The following is a 21,674-nucleotide window of genomic DNA, read 5'->3' on the forward strand; positions in this document are numbered from 1 at the left end:
GATTCTGTAGTTTTCATTGTATGGATTTTTTACCTCTTTCATTAAGTTGATTCCCAAGTTTTTTTTTTTTTGATGCTATTATAAATTGGGTAGTTTTCCTCTTAGAATATTTGTCACTGATTTCAGAAATGCCTTTGATTTATGGGTGTTGATTTTATATTCTGCTAGTTTGCTGAATTCATTTACTAGTTCCAGAAGTTTTCTGGTGGAGCTTTTTGGATCTTCTAGGTATAGAATCATATCGTCATCAAATAGTGCTAATTTAAGTTCTTCTTTTCCCATATGCATTCCTTTAATTTCTTTCGTCTGTCTAATTGCTCTGGGCAGTGTTTCAAGAACTATGTTAAACAGAAGTTGTGAAAGAGGGCATCCCTGTCTTGTTCCAGTTTTTAGAGGGAATGCCTTCAATTTTTCTTCATTTAGAATGATGTTTTCCTGGGGCTTAACGTAGATAGCCTTTACAATGTTGAAATATGTTCCTGTTATCCCTAGTTTTTCTAGTGCTTTGAATATGAAGGGGTGCTGTATTTTGTTGAATGCTCTTTCTGCATCTATTGAGATGATCATATGATTCTTATTTTTGAGTCTACTGATGTGATGAATTACATTTTTTGATTTTCGTATGTTGAACCAACCTTGTATCCCTGAGATGAATCCTACTTGATCATGGTGCACAATCTTTTTGATATGTTATTGTATTCAATTTGCTAGAATTTTATCGAGAATTTTTGCATCTATGTTTATTAGAGATATTGGTCTAAAGTTTTCTTTCTTTGATGTGTCTTTGCCTGGCTTTGGGATCAGGGTGATATTGGCCTCAGAGAATGAGTTTGTAAGTGCTGCCTCTTTTTCTGTTTTCCAAAATAAATTGAAGAGTATTGGTATTAGTTTGTCTTTAAAGGTCTTGTAGAACTTGGGTGTGTATCCATACAGTCCTGGGCTTTTCTTGGTTAGTAGGCTTCTGATGGTGTCTTCTATTTCATCACTTAATATTGGTCTGTTTAAATTGTGTATATCTTCCTGGTTCAATCTGGGCAAATCATATGACTTAAGAAATTTGTCGATGTCTTCTATTTTATTGGAGTATAAGTTTTTAAAATAATTTCTAAGTATCCTCTGTATTTATGTAGAGTCTGTTGTGATATTATCTTTTTCACCACGTATGCAGGTAATTTAAATTTTCTTTCTCTTCTCTTCATTAGTGTAGCTAAGGGTCTGTCAATTTTATTTATTTTTTTAAAGAACCAACTTTTTGTTTTGTCAATTTTTTCAATTGTTTCTTTTGTTTTGATTTCATTGATTTCAGCTCTAATTTAAATTATTTCTTGCCTTCTACTGCTTTTGCTGTTGATTTGTTCTTGATTTTTCTAGGGCTTTGAAATGTAATGTGAGATCATTTATTTGTTGCCTTTTTCTTCTTTTTTTTTTTTTAAAGAGAGAGTGAGAGAGGAGAGAGAGAGAGAGAGAGAGAGAGAGAGAGAGAGAGAATTTTTCTTTTAATATTTATTTTTTAGTTCTCGGCGGACACAACATCTTTGTTGGTATGTGGTGCTGAGGATTGAACCCGGGCTGCACGCATGCCAGGCGAGCGCGCTACCATTGAGCCACATCCCCAGCCCGCCTTTTTCTTCTTTTAAGGAATGAATTGCATGCAATGAATTTTTCTCTTAGTACTGCTTCATAGTGTCCCAGAGATTTCGATATATTGTGTCTGTGTTCTCATTCACCTCTAAGAATTTTTTAATCTTATCCTTGATGTCTATTATAACCTATTATTCATTCAGTAGCATATTGTTTAGTCTCCAGTTGTTGGGTAAGTTTTATTTTTTATTTTGTTATTGATTTTTAATATCATTCCATTATGATCTGATAAAAAGCATGGTAGTATCTCTACTTTTTTGTATTTGCTAAGAGTTGCTTTGTGGCATATTACATGGTCTATTTTAGAGAAGGATCCATATACTGCTGAGAATGAAGTGTATTTATTGATGAATGAAATAAATATTCTATATCTGTTGGTTAAGTCTACGTTATTGATTGTATTATTGAGTTCTATAGTTTCTTTGTTCAACTTTTGTTTGGACAACCTCTCTAGTGGTGAGAGAGGTGTGTTGAAGTCCCCTAAAATTATTGTGTTGTGGTCAATTTGATGCTTGAACTTGAGAAGAATTTGTCTGATGAACATAGTTGTACCATTGTTTGGGGCATATATGTTTATGATTGTTATGTCTTGTTGGTATAGTTTTCTTGAGCAGTATGAATGTCCATCTCTATCTCTTTTGATTAACTTTGGCTTGAAGTCTACTTTATTTGATACGAGGATGGAAACCCCTGCTTGCTTCTGTAGTTCATGTGCATGGTATGATTTTTCCCAGAATTTTAGCTTCAGTCTATGTAAGTCTTTTCTTATCAGATGAGTCTCCTGGAGGCAGCATATTTTTGGGTCTTTTTAAATTATTTATTTATTTATTTATTTTTAAATTAGATTGTGCATAGATTTTTTCTTTTTTTTTAATCAGTTGTTCAAAACATTACAAAGTTCTTAACATATCATATTTCATACATTTGATTCAAGCAGATTATGAACTCCCACTTTTACCCTATATACATAATGCAGATTCACATCGGTTACACATCCACTTTTTTACCTACCGCCATACTAGTGTATGTTGTATTCTGCTGCCTTTCCTAACCTCTACTATACCCCCTCCCCTCCCCTCCCCTTTCCTCCTCTCCCCTCCCTTCCCATCTTCTCTCCCTACCCCATCTACTGTAATTCATTTCTCTCTCTTGTTTTTTTTCTCCCTTTCCCCTCACTTCCTCTTATATGTAATTTTGTAGAACAATGAGGGTCTCCTTCCTTTACCATGCAATTTCCCTTCTCTCTCTCTTTCCCTCCCCCCTCTCATCTCTGTTTAGTGGTAATCTTCTCATGCTCTTCCTCTCTATTCTGTTCTTAGTTGCTCTCCTTATATCAAAGAAGACATTTGGCATTTATTTTTTAGGGATTGGCTAGCTTCACTTAGCATAATCTGCTCTAGTGCCATCCATTTCCCTGCAAATTCCATGATTTTGTCATTTTTTATTGCAGAGTAATACTCCATTGTGTATAAATGCCACATTTTTTTATCCATTCATCTATTGAAGGGCATCTAGGTTGGTTCCACAGTCTAGCTATTGTGAATTGTGCTGCTATGAACATTGTTGTAGCTGAGTCCCTATAGCACGCTCTTTTAAGGTCTTTAGGGAATAGTCCAAGAAGGGGAATAGCTGGGTCAAATGGTGGTTCCATTGGGTCTTTTTTTAAATTCGATCTGCTAGCCTATGTCTTTTGATTGGTGAGTTTTAAGCCATTAACATTCAGGGATATTATTGAGACAGGGTTTGTATTCCTAGCCATATTTGTTTATTTTTGTTATTTAAGTTCACTTGATTTTCTTCTTTGATTAGTTTTTCCTTTAGGGTACTACCTCCCTCTTTTAATTTTCATTGTTGCTTTTGTTTCTTCTTCACAAAATACTTTCCCCAGGATGTCTTGTAGTGCCACTTTCCTAGGTATAAATTCTTTTAACTTTTGTTTATCATGGAAGGTTTTTATTTCATCTTCAATCTAAAGTTTGCTACAAGATTCTTGGTTGGCACCCATTTTCTTTCAGAGCTTGATATATGTTATTCCAGGATCTTCTAGCTTTCAGGGTCTGTGTTGAAAAATCTGCCGGTATCCTAATTGGTTTTCCCTTGTATGTAATCTGATTCCTTTCTTTTGTGGCTTTTAAAATTCTCTGCTTATTCTGTGTGTTGGGCATTTTTATTATAATGTGCCTTGGTGTGGATCTATTGTGATTTTGCATATTCGGCATCCTGTAGGCTTCTTGAATTTGGATTTCCAATTTATTTTTCATGTTTGGAAAGTTTTCTGATATTATTTCATTGAATAGATTATTCATTCCTTTGGTTTGGACCTCTATGTCTTCCTCTATCGTAATAACTCTTAAATTTGGTCTTTTTATGCTGTCCCATATTTTTTGAATGTTCTGCTTGTGGTTTCTTACCATTATCACTGTGTGGTCTGTGTTCTTTTCAAGATTATATATTTTATCTTCATTGTCTGATGTCCTATCTTCCAAGTGGTCTAATCTGTTGGTGATGATTTCATTTGAGCTTTTAATTTGGTTTGTTGTTTCTTTAATTTCAAGGATTTTTGCTTGTTTTTGATTTTAGAACCTATATCTCCCGGTTGAGGTGATCTTTTGCTTCCTGTATTTGTTTATGTAGCTCCTTGTCGAAGTTATCATTCACTGCCTGCAGTTGTTCTATTATATCTTCCTTGAGTTCACAGAACATTGTAGCCATATACATCCTGAACTCCTTTTCTGTCATTTCTTCTGTTCTGGCTGCCAATGATTCTAATGATGTGTTGTCTTGATTTGTTTGGGGCACTTTCTTCCCTTGTCTTTTCATATTGCTCACGTGTCTTCCTTTCCAGCTCTGTGAGTCTGGGGTGTTATTGTTTTTACCCTATACCTTTGTAGTGATCTTGTAGGGTTCCAAGATCTCTCCTTTGTGGGGAAGGACAATGTTAACTGATCCCAATATCAACAATATACCACCTATGAACAATTTGTTGTTATTAAGACTTTACAGTTTAGTCTCAATGTTCAGAAATTTTGGATTCAATTATTATCTAAAATATAATCAGTAGTTTTGTAAAGAGGTTTATTGTTTCTGACAGTGGAGAAAAACTGAGGGTGGGATGTAGGATGATATCCTGAAGAGGTAGGATGAGAGGATATAGAGTTAATATATCTTAGGAAGTGTGAAAGAGAAATCTAATGAAGAGGGTTAGTAGCAAGATAACAGATAGGAAGTAATTTAGGGTAGACAAGTACATAGGAATATAGTATAGTACATAAAACAAACATGTATTTAGAAGAATACTGAATGTTAAAATAGTAATATTTGGAGGGGAAAGAAAAATGAAAGAAGAAAAAAGAAAATAAAAAAGGGCATATACAACACCTCTATATTATGTTAATCAGATGTACCAGTCCTCAAAATTCTATTTCATGCAAAGTTATTGGTTTCACATATGTTGGGGATATGAGGGTCGGGGGATAGAAGGGTAGAAGAGAAAGAAAAAAAAAATACTCAAAGGAAGAAACCAGGGTTGTTACTAGTTTCAGAGGTCTATATCTTTTCTGCTTCTCTTATCATCCAGTAGGTGGGGTTGTCTGTTGTAAGTTGGTGTCTCTGCCCTCAGGATGGTGGAGGTAACCAGGGTGGGAAGACTGGTCCTGGTGTAGGACGCCTGGAAGCGTAGAGTGCCACCCATCATTCCCTCCAAAGACTGCACCTCAGCTGTCTCTTTTTGGGACCTTTGGTATGACTTGAGCACCTTGTACTATCTCCCTATCTTGCCTGGAGATTTCCCAGTTCCTGGTCTCTCTGTTAGGCTTCAAACTTTAGCCCGGTCTCCCTTTCCCTTAACAGTTCCCAATTGCAGGACCTCTAACACCAAGGCTCACACCAGGTGGGCGGTGCCCTGATTGCACTGTACCCTTGTCCAACTGAGAGCTGTTTTGTGTTGGGTAGTTACTGTGTCAAGTTATCACCACTGGGGAGAGGGGGAGTTGGAAACCTGTACCTGGCCAGATGGAGATCCAATCTGGGAGCTGCCCCCACCAAATTGGTGAGAAAGGTGATTCAAGATGGAGGCGGTCTGCTTCTAGTGCTGAGGTGTCTGGTGAGGCGGGGGGGGGGAGCTGGCTGATGGCATTGTGCTATGGGTAGGTAGCAGCCAAGAGACCTGTGTGGGAGCAGAGCACAGTCTGGAGTTCTGCAGAGGTGCTGATAGGTGATTCTGCTAAGGTGCCCATGAGCCCTGCATGGGCTAGAACTTTGGGCTTTCTTTGTTGGGAGCCAGGAGTCCTACTCGAATGCTGAGGCTCAGAGCCCTGTGCGGGGGTCACAGTGTTGATTTCTGTGGAAATTAGCTGTGTAGGGGTCCTTTCACACTCTAAGAGAAGCAGTTCTCCAACTAGGTGAGATCTGGATCACGGAGTGACACAGAATGCTTCCTCCCTCTGGTCCACCATCTTCTCTTCTCCTCTGTTTTATATCTTTTTGTATGTGATTTGCCAGCATTAAGAATTTTTGCATGTATGTTTATCAGGGATATTGGTCTGAAGTTTTCTTTCCTTGATGTGTCTTTGATTTTAGTATCAGGGTGATACTAGCTTCATAGAATGAGTTTGGAAGAGTTCTTTCTTTTTCTATTTCATGGAATAATATGAGGAGTATGGGTGTAAGTTTTTCTTTGAAGGTCTTGTAGAACTCAGCTGAGAATCCATCTGGTCTTGGGCTTTTCTTTGTTGGTAGGCTTTTGATGGTGTCTTCAGTTTCATTGATTGAAATTGATCTGTTTAAATTTTGTATTTTTTCCTGATTCAATTTCGGTAGGTCATGTGTCTCTATAAACTTGTTGATGTCTTCAAATTTTTCTATCTTATTGCAGTATAGATTTTCAAAATAGTTTCTGATTATTGTCTGAATTTCATTGGTTTCTGCAGTGGTATTTCTTTTTTCATCACAGATTTTAGTAATTTGAGATTCCTCTTTTTTTTCCCTTCATTATCGTGGCTAAAGATCTATTAATTTTATTTATTTTTTTCAAAGAACCAACTTTTTTTTTTCATCGATTTTTTTTTTGGTGGGGGGTACTGGGGATTGAATTCAGGGGCACTCAGCCACTGAGCCACATCCCCTGCCCTATTTTGTATTTTATTTAGAGACGGGGTCTCACTGAGTTGCTTAGTGCCTAGCTTTTGCTGAGGCTGGCTTTGAACTTGTGATCCTCCTGCCTCAGCCTCTGAGCTGCTGAGATTATAAGTGTATAACAGTACTCCTGGCTGTTTCATTGATTCTTTTGAAAAAAGATTTGTTTCAATTTTATTAATTTTGGCTCTGATTTTAATTATTTTCTGTCTTCTACTGCTTTTAGTCTTGATTTGTTCTTCTCTTTCTAGGGCTTTGAGATATAAAATTAGGTTATTTATTTGGTGTCTTTCTGTTCTTTTAATGAATGAGCACAATGCAATGAACTTTCCTCTTGGAACTACCTTCATTTTGTCCCACAGATTTGTTGTATCACTAGTCTCATTTATCTCTAAGTATTTTTTTATTCCTTCCCTGATTTCTTCAGATATCAATTGGTCATTAATTAGTGTATTATTTGGTCTCCTGGTGTTAGAGTAGTTTCTATTTTTTAATTTTATCATTGGTTTCTAATTCCATTTCATTATTATCTGATAGAATGCAAGGTATTATCTCTCTCTTTTTGTATTTGCTAAAAGTTGCTTTGTGGCCTAAGATATGTTCAATTTTAGAGAAGCTCTGTTTGCTGCTGAGAAGAAAGTGCATGCAGTCATTGATGGGTGAAATATGCTATATATGTTTGAAGTCTAAATTATTAATTTTTTTATTTTTATGTTTATTTTTAGTTTTATCATTTCTTATTTAGTTTTTGCTTGGAAGATATATCCAATGGTGAGAGAAGCATGATAAAGTCACCTAGTATTATTCTGTTGTGATATATTTAATTCTTGAAATTGAGAAAGGTTTGTTTGATGTATGTATATTGTTTGGTGCATAAATATTCATGATTGTTATTGACGTATAGTTCCTTAAGTGGTATGAAATGGCCTTCTTTGTTCCTTCTGATTAGTTTTGACTTGAAGCCCACTTTATCAGGTATGAGGATAGAAACTCCTGCTTGTTTATGCGACCATGTGAATGATAAATTTTTTCCCATCCTTTTATCATCAATCTGTGGATTTTTCTTATGAGATGAATCTCTTGGAGACAGCATATTGTTGGATCTTTTTGTAAAATCCAACCTGCTAGTCTATGTCTTTTGATTGATTATTTTTAGGCCATGTACATTCAGTATTATTATTGAGATATGATTTTTATTTCCTGTCATTTTGATTTATTTATGGTTTTAGTTTGAATTTTTTTCTCCTTTGATTGACTATTCCTTTAGTGTAGTTCCTCTGTTTGCTGTTTTTCACTTTTATTTTTCATTTCTTCATGGAATATTTTGCTGAGTATGTTTTGTGGTGCTTGCTTTCTAGTTGTGAATTCTTTTAACTTTCGTTTATCATGGAAAGTTTTTATTTCATCATCAATTCTGAAGCTTAATTTTGCAGGGCACAATATTCTTTGTTGGCATTCATTTTCTTTTAGAGCATGGTATATATTGTTCCAAGACCTCCTAACTTTAAGGGTCTCGATTGATAAATCAGCTGAGATCTGGATGTAACCTATTGTTTTTCTCTGGCATTATTTAAAATTTTATCCTTATTCTGTATTTTGGACATTTTCATAATAATGTGCCTTGGTGTGGGTCTGTTGTAATTTTGTATATTTGTGGCCCTACATGCTTCCTGTAGTTGATTTTCTATTTCATTCTTAAGGTTTGGGAAAATTTCTGATATTATCATTGAAAGATTGTGCATTTCTTTGGTTTATATCTCCATGCCTTCCTCTATCTCAATAAATCTTAAACTTTTCAGGTTATCCCAAATTTCTTTAAAGTTTTGTTCATAGTCTGTTAACACCAGGACCAACTTTATTTCTAGCTTATATATTTTGTCTTCATTCCCGGAACTCTGTTTTCCAAGTGGTCTAGTCTGCTGGTGATGCCTTTCAATGAATTTTTAATTTGGTTTATTGATTCCTTCATTTCAAGGATTTCTGCCTTTTTTTCCCCCAGAATCTCTTTTTATTGAAGTGATGTTTTGCTTTCTGTGTTTTCTTCCTTATATCATCTTTTAACTTGCAGATCAATTTAACTATGAACATTCAAATAACACTATGGTGATGATGGATTCTGTTATTGAATTAAATTGGTTTCTCTGAGGTGATTTGTTCCCTTGGTTTTTCATGTTGTTTGTCTACTCATTTGACAGTATGATTTTGAGGCAGTAGAGTTTCTACCCTGTGGACTTATAATGTGTCTGAAGGTTTTCAGTGCCTTGCTGAGAAGCTGTGTGTCTGAGTTATTGGTTTCATACCACAGAGTGACCAAGAAAGCCACCTTCTCTAATCCACTATTTTCATTCCTTGTTTCTAGCACATCTGCTTTCAGGGTTTTAGGCTTTCCAGATGCCTGGTGTTTTCCCTGTGGATCTTCCAGCACTTGAATGGCAGAGCAACCTGGGACTCCTGAGAATAGGAGAGGGATACTAGAGGTGGATCCCAAGAATCCCTCATATCTATTAACAGCCTCCATTTCTGCCATGCCAATCACTAATCCATTTCTTTCTCTGCATTTTTCTATTTGGACATTTTATTCAAATGGAATAATTTACTAGGTAGACTTTTATGCCTGGATTTTAAAATTTATTTTAATTAGTTACAATGACAGTACAGTGATCTTGACATATCATACATTTGAATCAGATGGGATATAATTTCTCATTTTCCTGAGTGTACAGGTTGCAGAATTACATTGGTCATGCAGTCACATATATACCCACGGCAATAATAATGTCTATTTTATTCTGCTGTTCTTCCATTCTCCCCTTCCCCTCCCCTCCCATCACTTCTCTCTACCCAATCTAATTTGACCCACTTCATTTTTTTTCCCCTCACATCTTCATACCTATATTCTGTATAACGAAGGGGGTCTCCTTCCCTCTTCCATGCAATTCTTTCTCCCTCCCTTGCCTTCCCACCTCTCTTCCCTATCTAAAGGCAATTTTCTTCTCATGCTCTTCCTCCCTGCCCCATTTTGAGTCACCTCCCTTATATCAGAGAAGACATTTGGCATTTGTTTTTTTGGGATTGGCTAACTTCACTTAGCATAATCTGCTGTAATGCCATCCATTTCCCTGCAAATGCCATGATCTTGTTATTTTTTAGTGCTAAATAATATTCCATTGTGTATAAATGCCACATTTTTTTTATCCATTCATCCATTGAAGGGCATCTAGGTTGGCTCCACAGTCTATCTATTGTGAATTGTGCTGCTATAAACATCGATGTGACTGTGTCTCTGTAGGATGCTGTTTTTAGGTCTTTTGAGTATAGTCCGAGAAGAGGAATAGCTGGGTCAAATGGTGGTTCCATTCCCAATTTTCCAAGGAATCTCCACACTGCTTTCCAAATTGGCTGCACCAATTTGCAGTCCCACCAGCAATGTATGAGTGTACCTTTTTCCCTGCATCCTCGCCGGCACGTGTTGTTTGACTTCATAATGGCTGCCATTCTTACTGGAGTGAGATGGTATCTTAGAGTAGTTTTAATTTGCATTTCTCTGATTGCTAGCGATGGTGAGCATTTTTTTGTATATTTGTTGATTGATTGTATATCCTCTTCTGAGAAGTGTCTGTTCAGGTCCTTGGCCCATATATTGATTGGGTTATTTGTTTTTTTGTTGTTTAACTTTTTGAGTTCTTTATATATCCTAGAGATTAGAGCTCTATCTGATGTGTGAGGAGTAAAAATTTGTTCCCAGGGTGTAGGCTCCCTATTCACTTATTATTTCTCTTGCTGAGAAAAAACTTTTTAGTTTGAATTTGTCCCATTTGTTGATTCTTCTTTTTAATTCTTGTGCTATAGGTATCTTATTAAGGAACTTGGGGCCTAACCCCACGTGATGGAGATTAGGGCCTACTTTTTCTTCCGTTAGACACAGAGTCACTGGTTTGATTCCTAGATCCTTGATCCATTTTGAGTTAACTTTTGTGCATGGTGAGAGAAAGAGATTCAATTTCATTTTGTTGCATATGGATTTCCAGTTTTCCCAGCACCATTTATTGAAGATGCTATCCTTTCTCCATTGCATGTTTTTAACACCTTTGTTTAATATAAGGTAGTTGTAATTTTGTGGGTTGGTCTCTGTGTCCTCTATTCTGTACCATTGGTCTACCAGCCTGTTTTGGTGCCAGTACCATGCTGTTTTTGTTGCTATTGCTCTGTAGTATAGTTTTAAGATCTGGTATAGTGATACCACCTGTTTCACTCTTCCTGCATAGAATTGCTTTAGCTATTCTGGGTCTCTTATTTTTCCAGATGAATTTCATAATTGCTTTTTCTATTTCTGTGAGGAATGCTGTTGGGATTTTGATCGGAATCACGTTGAATCTGTAGAGTGCTTTTGGTAATATGGCCATTTTAATAATATTAATTTTGCCTATCCATGAGCAAGGTATATCTTTCCATCTTCTAAGGTCTTCTTTTATTTCTCTCTTTAGGGTTCTATAGTTTTCATTGTATAGATCTTTCACCTCTTTTGTTAAGTTGATTCCCAAGTATTTTTTTTTGAGGATGTTGTGAATGGGGTAGTTTTCCTTATTTCCATTTCAGAGGATTCGTTACTGATATACAGGAATGTCTTTGATTTATGGGTGTTGATTTTATATCCTGCCACTTTGGTGAATTCATTTACTATATCTAGAAGTTTCTTGGTAGAACTTTTTTTATCTTCTAGGTATAGGATCATATCATCAGCAAATAGTGCTAGTTTAAGTTCTTCTTTTCCTATATTTATGCCTTTAACTTCTTTCTTCTGTCTAATTGCTCTGGCTAGTGTTTCAAGAACTATGTTGAATAGAAGTGGTGAGAGAGGGCATCCCTATCTTCTTTCAGATTTTAGAGGGAATGCCTTCAATTTTTCTCCATTTAGAATGATGCTGGCCTGAGGCTTAGCATAGATAGCTTTTATAATGTTGAGGTAAGTTCCTGTTATCCCAAGTTTTTCTAGTGTTTTAAACATAAAGGGATGATGTATTTTGTCAAATGCCTTTTCTGTGTCTATTGAGATGATCTTATGGTTCTTATCTTTAAATCTATTGATGTGGTGAATTACATTTATTGATTTCTGTATGTTGAACCAGCCTTGCATCCCGGGGATGAAACCCACTTGATCATGATGTACGATCTTTTTGATATGGTTTTGTGTCTGATTTGCCAGAATTTTATTGAGGATTTTTGCATCTATATTCATTAGAGGTATTGGTCTGAAATTTTCTTTCTCTGAAGTGTCTTTGTCTGGTTTTGGAATCAGGGTGATACTGGCATTGTAGAATGAATTTGGAAGTTTTCCCTCTTTTTCTGTTTCCTGAAATAGATTGAAGAGTATTGGTATTAGTTCTTCTTTAAAGGTCTTGTAGAACTCTGCAATATATCCATCCGGTCCTGGGCTTTTCTTGGTTGGTAATCTTTTGATTGCTTCTTGTATTTCTTCACATGATATTGGTCTCTTTAAGTTGTCTATATCTTCCTGACTCAATCTGGGCAGATCATATGACTTAAGGAATTTATCGATGCCTTTGCTGTCTTCTATTTTATTGGAATATAAGATTTCAAAATAATTTCTAATTGTTTTCTGTATTTCTGTAGTGTCTGTTGTAATATTGCCTTTTTCATCCTGTATGCTAGTAATTTGGGTTCTCTCTCTTCTTTCTTAGCATGGCTAAGGGTCTGTCAATCTTATTTATTTTTTTCAAAGAACCAACTTTTAGTTTTGTCAACTTTTTAAATTGTTTCTTTTATTTTGATTTCATTGATGTCAGCTCTGATTTTGGTTATTTCTTGCCTTCTACTGCATTTGCTGCTGATTTGCTGTTCTTTTTCTAGGGCTTTGAGATGTATTGTGAGGTCATTTATTTGTTGGCTCTTTCTTTTTTTTGAGGAATGAATTGCATGCAATGGATTTTTCTCTTAGTACTGCTTCATAGTGTCCCATAGATTTTGATATGTTGTGTCTGTGTTTTCATTTATCACTAAGAATTTTTACATTTCCTCCTTGGTATATTCTGTAACCCATTGTTCATTCAGTAGCATATTGTTCATTCTCCAAGTGATATAGGAATTTTTCTTCCTTATTTTATCGTTGATTTCCAATTTCATTCTATTATGATTGGATAAAATGCATGGTAATATCTCTCCTCCTTTATATTTGCTAAGAATATGGTATAATATATGGTCTATTTTTGAGAAGGATCCATGAGCTGCTGAGAAAAAAGTGTATCCATTTTATTTTGGTTGATATATTTTATATATGTCAATTAAGTCTAAATTATTAATTGTGTTATTGAGGTCTATAGTTTCTTTATTCAACTTTTGTTTGGAAGATCTGTCCAGAGGTGAGAGAGGTGTGTTAAAGTCACCCATGATTATTGTGTTGTGATCTATTTGTCTCTTGAATTTGAAAAGAGTTTGCTTGATGAACATAGCTACACCATTGTTTGGGGCATATATATTAATGATTGTTATGTCTTGTTATTGAATGTTTCCCTTTAGCAGTATGTAATGTCCTTCTTTATCCCTTTTGATTAACTTTGGCTTGAAGTCTATTTTATTTGATATGAGTATGGACACCCCTGCTTGCTTCCGAGGTCCATGTGAGTGGTATGATTTTTCCCAACCTTTCACCCTCAGACTGTGTATGTCTTTTCCTATCAGATGAGTTTCCTGTAGGCAGCATATTATTGGATCTTTTTATGTGTTTTGATTGGTAAGTTTAAGCCATTAACATTTAGGGTTACTATTGAGATATGGTTTGTACTTCCAGCCATGTTTGTTTATTTTTGTTACTTAACTTGATTTGTTTTTCCTCTTTGATTAGTTTTTCTCCTTACTGTACTACTTCCCACTGTTGGTTTTTGATGTTGTTTTTCATTTCCTCTTCGTGTACTGTTTTGCCTAAGATGCCTTGCAGAACTGATTTTCTAGCTGCAAATTCTTTTCACTTTTGTTTATTGTAGAAGGTTTTTATTTCATTGTCAAACCTGAAGTTTAGTTTGCTGGATACAAGATTCTTGGTTTGAACCCATTATCTTTCAGCGTTTGAAATACGGGTTGTTCCAGGATCTTCTAGCTTTCAGCGTCTGTGATGAAAAATCAGCCGTTAACCTAACTGGTTTATCCCTAAATGTAATCTGCCTCCTTTCTCTTTTAGCTTTTAAAATTATCTCCTTGTTCTGTATGTTGGACATTTTCATTATTATGTGTCTTGTCGTGGGTCTCTTGTGGTTTTGTACCTTCAGGCTTGTGGGATTTGGATTTCTGTTTCATACTTCATGTCTGGAAAGTTTTCGAAAATTATTTCATTGAACAGATTGCTCATTCCTTTGGTTTGGACCTCTATACCTTCCTCTATCTCTATAACTCTTAAATTTGGTCTTTTTATGGTATCCCACATTTCTTAGATTTTCTGCTCATGGTTTTTTTTATCAGCTTTTCTGAGTTGTTTAGGCTCTTTTCAAGATGATATATTTTGTCTTCCTTGTCTGATGTTCTGACTTCTAATTGGTCTTCTCTACCGATGATACTCTCATTTTGAGTTTTTAATTTGGTTTATAATTTCCTTCATTTCCAGGATTTCTGTTTGGTTTTTTTGTTGAACCTCTATTTCCCTGTAGAGTTTATCTTTTGCTTCTTGTTTATGTAATTTGTTTATGTAATTCATTGTCAAAGTGAAATTTCATTGTCTGTATTTGCTGTCTAATGTCTTACTTAAGACTCCATATCATCTGAACCATGTATATCTTGAAATCTATCTGACATTCCTTCTGCTGCAGATGTTACCTCTTCTAATGTTGACTTGTCCTGCATTGTTTGTGGTCCTTTCTTTCCTTGTCTTTTCATATTACTCACATTTCTTTCCAGCTGTGTGTGACTGTTGTGTTAATATTTTTTCCCCTGTATATTTATATTGCTTTTATATAGTTCCAAAATCTCTCTTTTGTGGAGAAAAACAATGTTAACAGTTCCCAATATCAATAATACATCATCTATGAGCAAGTTTTCATTATTACTACATTTATAGTTAGACTCTATATCTACAGATGTTGGCTTCAATTAGTATTTAGAATATAGTCATTAGTTTCATAAAAGGCATACCATTTCTGATGGTGTATAGAGAACTGAGGGTTAGTTGTAGGACACCATGTTAAGGGGGAAAGGAGTGAGGGTATGGGATTACTCTAACTTAGTAACTTTAGAAGAGAACTCTAATGAATAGACAGGGGTAATTTACAGAAGAATGTATAACTTCAATCTCCTTATCTGTATTTAGAAAATTACCCTACATGTAAATAGTAAAAGATAGGAAGTTGAAAGTGGGATAGAGGGAGGAAGAAGAAAAAAAAAGAAAAGAGAAAAAAATAACAAGGAAAGAAAGAGAGGGAGAAAGAAAATAAGAAAAAAATAAAGGGGGGGTGAGGTGGGGCCTATGCAATTCCTCTATATTATATTATTCTGGTGATTCAGTTCTTAAAGTCTAATCTCATGCAAAGTTCTTGGATTCACATATGTTGAGGTTGTGAGGACCAGAGGGGAAAGGGTAGAGGAGATTGGATGAGAAGATAAAGAAAAGAAAGAAAGAAAAGTCTCAGAACTCTGTTTTCTTTTCTTCCACTAGGTGGAGTTGTCTTTTCCTGGCTTGAGTCTGTATTTTAGGGTGGTGGAGGTAGCCAATGTGAGAGGACTTGAGCTTCCACTTGGAGCCTCCCTACTTTTAGTCTCTGAGTTGGAAATCAGGTGCCTGTACAGTTGCTGTTCTGCGTTGATAGCTACGCCCCCCAAAAGCTTGTGGGAAAAATTTTGAGTTATCACCGCTGCGGGTGGGGGAGTTGGAAACCAGGTACCTGATCAGCCGCAGAACCGTGCTGGTAGCCTGCCCACTGATAGATGGTAAGTAAGGTTTTCCAAGATGGATTCCGTCTGTTACCCGCATAGGGTGTTTGGTGAGGTGGAGGGTGCTGGGGTAACCTTGTGCTGTGTCCAGAGCTGGGTCTAGTGACCCGCAAGCAAAGCCTGTGTTCTGCGCTGCCTTCCGTCTGCGCGGAGCCGCTGGATTTTTTTTTTAGCTTAGTATCATGTCTTCAGGATTCATCCGTTTTGTTACATGTACTGGCATCTCATATATTTATGTTAAGATAATATTTTGTTGTATAGATATATGACATTATTTATCGGATGGTAGATATTTGTGTTATTTTTACTTTTTTAGCACTCTAAATAGTTCTACTATGAACTTTATTTTTGTACAAATATTTGAGTTGACATAGGTTTTTCAATTTTCATGGTATATACCCAGGGGTGTAATTTGTGGGTCATATGGTAACTTCATGTATAACTTTTGGGGAACTGACAGATTGTTTTATAATGCTATAACTTATTCAGTCTGTGGTATTATGTCTGAGGTTTCTAATTTTTCTACATTATTGCTATCACTTGTTATTAGAAGTCTTTTTGATGATAGCCATCTTAGTGGGTATGAAATGGTATATCCCATTGTGATTTTGATTTTCCTAATGACTAATGCTATTGCACTCTTTTCACATTGTTGATTAATTTTGACTTTTCTGGCTCTAAACCTTTTCTTTTGTTACTGGGGATTGAACTCAGGGACACTTGACCACTGAGCCACATCCCCGACCCTATTTTGTACTTTATTTAGAGGTGGGGTTTCACTTAGTTGCTTAGCACCTCGCTTTTGCTGAGGCTAGCTTTGAAGTTGTGATCCTCCTGTCTCAGCTTCCTGAGCTGTTGGGATTACAGGCATGTGCCACCGTGCCTGGCTTGGATCTAAACCTTTTAAAATCTGTATTTATCATATGTATTCAGTAAAGCATCTGCTTAGTTTGCAAATGTCAGTCAATGATTGGGCAGAGATTTCTGTAAGTGGTTTGCACAGCTAAATCTCCTAGCCTTTGCTGGAGTGCTTTTTGTGTTGGAGTATGTAGTCGATGTTTCTGTGTGCAGATTAAAGCTCTGCTTTAGCCTTCACTTCCTGCTTGCATACAGCCCCAATTCAGCTAGAGGGAGATGAGAGCTTGGGTCTTTCTCAGATCATTTCTGGGCATTCATACATACAGCCCTGTATTTGGCATTGCTCTCTGGATTCTAGGAATATGTCAGAGCTTTTCAAAGCCTCTATGGACATCTTATTACTCAATTTTTCTTTTAAGGTTTTGGTCACCTTTTGTTAATCCCAGCTTGTATCTCCATCCCAAACAGATGTGATCACAAACAATTGCCACAAATTGTTCACACAGAGTGAGGTCAAATAAAGTTAAATCCTGAGAATGGAACTTCTCAGGGAGCTGCCAGACAGGTGAAAACAAACTAGTTCTTTGTGAATGGAGCTTTTGGGGGAACTCCAGACTCCTCTTCCTTTCCCAGGGTAGCTAAGCTGTTGGATTCCATAGCTACTACTATTTTGAGGCTATTGATTTTCAGGGCTCTCAAGAACTGGATGAGGGGGAGGTTGGAACTAATGCAAGTTAAAATGCCAGAAATATCCCTATTCTTACTGATATTTGGTTGATTTCTTTTTTTTTTCTGTCTTTATACTTTTTTATTGGTGTATTATAATTGTTGATTTTCTTGCATAGATGAGTCTTTGTTTTTATCCAGAATTATGAGAAGATTTGATTTTGACAGCTTTTGCCACTATTGTTGCTGCTTTTATGGAGGAAAGATTTTTTTTAGCTGTCTTTTCTCTGCAATTCCAGAATTACTTGGGTTCTCTGAGGATATTTTGAAGTGTTTTTCCTCCTTACATGTTTGTTATCCCAGGTTGTCTCTTACCTTCACCCCACTTGATTTAGATATCAACTCTCATGTTGGGGGAATTTTTTTCAAATATCGTGGTTAGTTATGTTTGAGAGTGAGGGACTAAGGGACCTTTCCATTGTGGTCATTACTATAGGATATGTAACTGGATATTTGAAGCAGATATATCCATATATAATTATTCCCATTCCCCCAACTAATTTAAGAAAAAGTAGAAAGTAAAAAATAATCTTGTAACTATTAAATAGATTGAATCAATACCAAAACTTTTATTAGCGATTAAAAAGAAATATTCAAGGAGCAAATAAACTCCGGAGAATGGAAAAAATATTTTAAAAAATTATTTATTTAGGCTGGGGTTGTGGCTCAGTGGTAGAGCACTTGCCTAGCATGTGTGAGGCCCTGGGTTCAATCCTCAGCACCACATAAAAATAAATAAATAAAATAAATGTATTGTGTCCAACTACAAGTAAAAAATAAATATTTTAAAAACCATTTATTTATTTTTTTGTTGTCCATGGACCTTTATTTAATTCATTTATTTATGTGCGGTGCTGAGAATCAAACCCAGTGCCTCACACATGCAAGGCAAATACTCTACCACTGAGCTATAACCCTAGCCCTGGAAGAATCTTGATAACATTATGTGATATCAAGCTGATAAGGATACGAGAAAAGGTAGTATAGCTAATCTCACTCATGAATATACATTCAAAAATATTATACATAGTAGGGCTAGGGATATAACTCATTTGGTAGAATGCTTGCGTTGCATGTACAAGGTCCTGGGTTCAATTCCCAGTGACACACAAACACACACACACACACACACACACATACACACACAGTATTAGCCAGCCAAATGCAGCAATATTTTAAAAAGGTCAAAATAACCCAGGTGTGGTTGCACATGCCCATAATCCCAGTGGCTCTGGATGGTAATGTAGGATGATCACAAGTTCAAAGTCAGCCTCAGCAATTTACCGAAGCCCTAAGCAACTTATTGAGACCCTGTCTCAAAATAAGAAAAGTAAAAAGAGTTGGGGATGTGGCTTATTGGTTAAGCACCCCTTGGTTCGTTCAATCCCTGGTTACCCATTCCCCCCAAAAAAGGGTAAAAATATAAAAATATACGATAAATCTTAGGCAGTTTAACTTTAGAAAATCAGTGTAACTTATCTCAGTGTAATCTGTTAACTTAGTTTATGTATTTTTTTAAATGCATTTTTTTAGTTGTAGATGGACACAATATCTTTATTTTATTTATTTATGTGGTACTGAGGTTCAAACCCAGTGCCTCACACATGCTAGGCAAGCACTCTACCACTGAGCCACAGCCCCAACTTCAGCTTATGTGTTTTGATAGAGAATTCCTAAAAAAAACCTCTACTATTTGGAGAAGGTATATTTTTCTCTAAAAAGGGTACATGTTTGTGTGTTTGTATCAAGAATGAATAGTAAGTAACTAAGGGCTTCAGAGATATAGCTCAGTTGGTAAGAGTGCTTGTCTCATATCCACAAAGCCCTGGGTTCAATCTCCAGCACCACCCACACATACACACACATAAACAAAACTAAAACCAAGAATGAAATAGTAGCTATTATATAATATTAATGGACTTTTTGACCTCTCTATGGAAATTGTGATTGTTAAGTCAGTTTAATCTACATCTTTAAATACTTTAGGCTATTTGGTAAGTTTTATATGGCTCAGGCATCATAAAGGTAAAAATCTCACCAAAATAAACATAATAACCTTTAACCAATTGGCCTTTGATTTTCTAGCTTTTTAAAATAATGGAGTACATTCAAACTCACAGGGGATAATGGGCATATTCTTTGTTTAGAATAATGGAATGATTATATGAATGATATAGGCATCAACATGTATGATTATATTTTGTCTTTTTACACTATTTATCAGTAAAGTGGGATTCACAAGTCACATTGTTTTTTCTTTTCCCCTTCCAACTTCCCTGTACTCAGGTCTTTTTTGCCAAACTGTCACTTGCATTTTGTAAGTAAGTCTCATGAGACTTCTCTCTCATACACACATACATCTTCATCCCCCTGATTATTTAGGGAAAGTATGTTTTTGATTTAGACTTCATCTCTCATGTTAGGGAATTTTAAAAAATATCACAAATAGTCATGTTTAATACTGAGGGACTAAGGGGTTAAGGGGTCTTTCCATTGTGGTTTTTACTATAGGATATGTGACTAGATATATCACATTTGTGTGTGTGTGTGTGAGTGTGTGTGTGTGTGTGTGTGTGTGTGTGTGTGTGATACTGGGGATCTCATCCCCACCATATATTTTTTTGTGGTGATGGGTATCTAACCCAGGGCCTTATGCATGCTAAGCACGCGCTCTACCACTGAATTGTTCTCCTTACTTCATTTAATAAATGCATGAAATAATTTTCCGTCAACTAGGATACAAACATTTTTTGGTTATAGTCTCTATTTTGTTTTTATTTCAGACTGGCTTACTTTGTGATTAACTTTAGAAATTACGGTATATTCATATTGAAGTACATTTAGTATTTAAGTTGATGAATCACAGTCAGAGATTACATATTTGTAAATTAAGGCATATAACTTAATGGTGCATTGAATTAATACTGGTGTTTTTGACTGCTTAAGGAGAGATCTCTGTCATGTAGAATAATATTATGATATTTAGTGCTTAATGGTCTTAAAAGAGGTGTTTTTTTTTGTGTGTGTGGAAGTGTTACTTTCCAAACTATAATCTCCAAAAGGATTTACATGCCCAGATTCTGAAAATATCTTTTGGGTGGCTAAGAACTCTTGAAGACATGTATAAATATGTATGTGTGTATGTCTATGAGTAAGAGTTTGCTAGTGAGGAAAATGTGGGAAAGAAGACTCTGTTAAAGGCCTGAAGTGAGAATGATGGATCTAGATTAATTAGATCCATCTAATTAATGGATCTAGATTAATTAGATCCATCCATTAATTTTATTGATATTCAAATATAAAGTTAACATGTAGAAATACCTTTGATACATATGTTAACTTTATATTTGAATATCAATAAAATTCAACTCTGATTTCTGAATTTAGTTGGAAAAAGAGATGGAGAGAGTAAAGCATACTATCTTTATTATTTTCTTTCAATAGTACAGACTTTGAAAACTGAAGTTTTCTCAATGAAACACAGCCATCTAGTGGATACAATTTTAAGAGCTCCAAATATATAATTTAAGTATCATAGGTTTACATGAAAATCTCTCAAGGGTTATTATTACTCATTCAAACTAATCATCCCTTTCTCACATACATTTGTATTACTAACTGCTTTAAAATTTTAAAAAGGGGTAAACATTATATATGACAGTTGACTGAGAGCATTATGTAAATAACTTAGAGGTCAGTTGAGCTAGCATAACATTTTATTATACTATACACATTTTCATTTGTAATATGTCAATCAGGTTTTTAAACTTGTAAAACTCTAGATGTGCTTTTTAAATACATGAATATTCTGAAACGTTGATGGAAATATCAAGGCCTCTCTTGTCTATATAAATTAACCTATTATTATGATTGAAGCATAGATTTAGTTTCTTATTGTCTTCCATAGAGTAACTTTTAGTCATTTACTGACGCAAAAATGAATTATTTTCCAGGAGCAAGATAGTGCTGTACAAAGTATGCACAAGAAAGTAGAACAGTTAGAAACAGAACATATGGAATGCTCTGACCTTTTACAACGACAAACAAGTGAACTTGAATTTAGTACTCAGCGAGAAGAATGTCTTAGAAAAGAATTCGAGGTATATTATATCATTCGTTTATAATGTATAAGTGTTATTCATGTAGTGATTTGTTAGATAAAATGTTATTGTATAAAAACTAATTTGGGGGAGCATTTATAGTGTATATTTGGCTTTTTTGAAAACTTTTGTATCTGAATATTTTATATTTTGTACCTAATTTTGAAAACATGGTCATTTTTTAGAGTTCTCATGGAATATTTGGGAAGTTTAAGAATAATTGTTTACATTATAAGGTTGAGGAAGCAACATAGGATAAGATTTGGCATACATAGGTCTTAAATG

At 35.4% G+C, this 21,674-nt stretch overlaps 1 protein-coding gene across 2 annotated transcripts in view; it reads left to right on the plus strand.

Moving 5' to 3' along the window:
• Window positions 1-21,674, plus strand: part of Ccdc171 (coiled-coil domain containing 171) — a 357,480-nt gene that overhangs the window by 33,390 nt on the left and 302,416 nt on the right. For both annotated transcript variants that reach the window (XM_026398594.2, XM_077797862.1), the window contains exon 6: window positions 21,243-21,389. In XM_026398594.2, coding sequence (XP_026254379.2) covers window positions 21,243-21,389 — 147 coding nt within the window. The remainder of the gene's footprint in view (window positions 1-21,242; window positions 21,390-21,674) is intronic.

This window comes from Urocitellus parryii, chromosome 4 (assembly GCF_045843805.1).
Source record: "Urocitellus parryii isolate mUroPar1 chromosome 4, mUroPar1.hap1, whole genome shotgun sequence".
In the NCBI taxonomy this organism is placed as follows: Eukaryota; Metazoa; Chordata; class Mammalia; order Rodentia; family Sciuridae; genus Urocitellus; species Urocitellus parryii.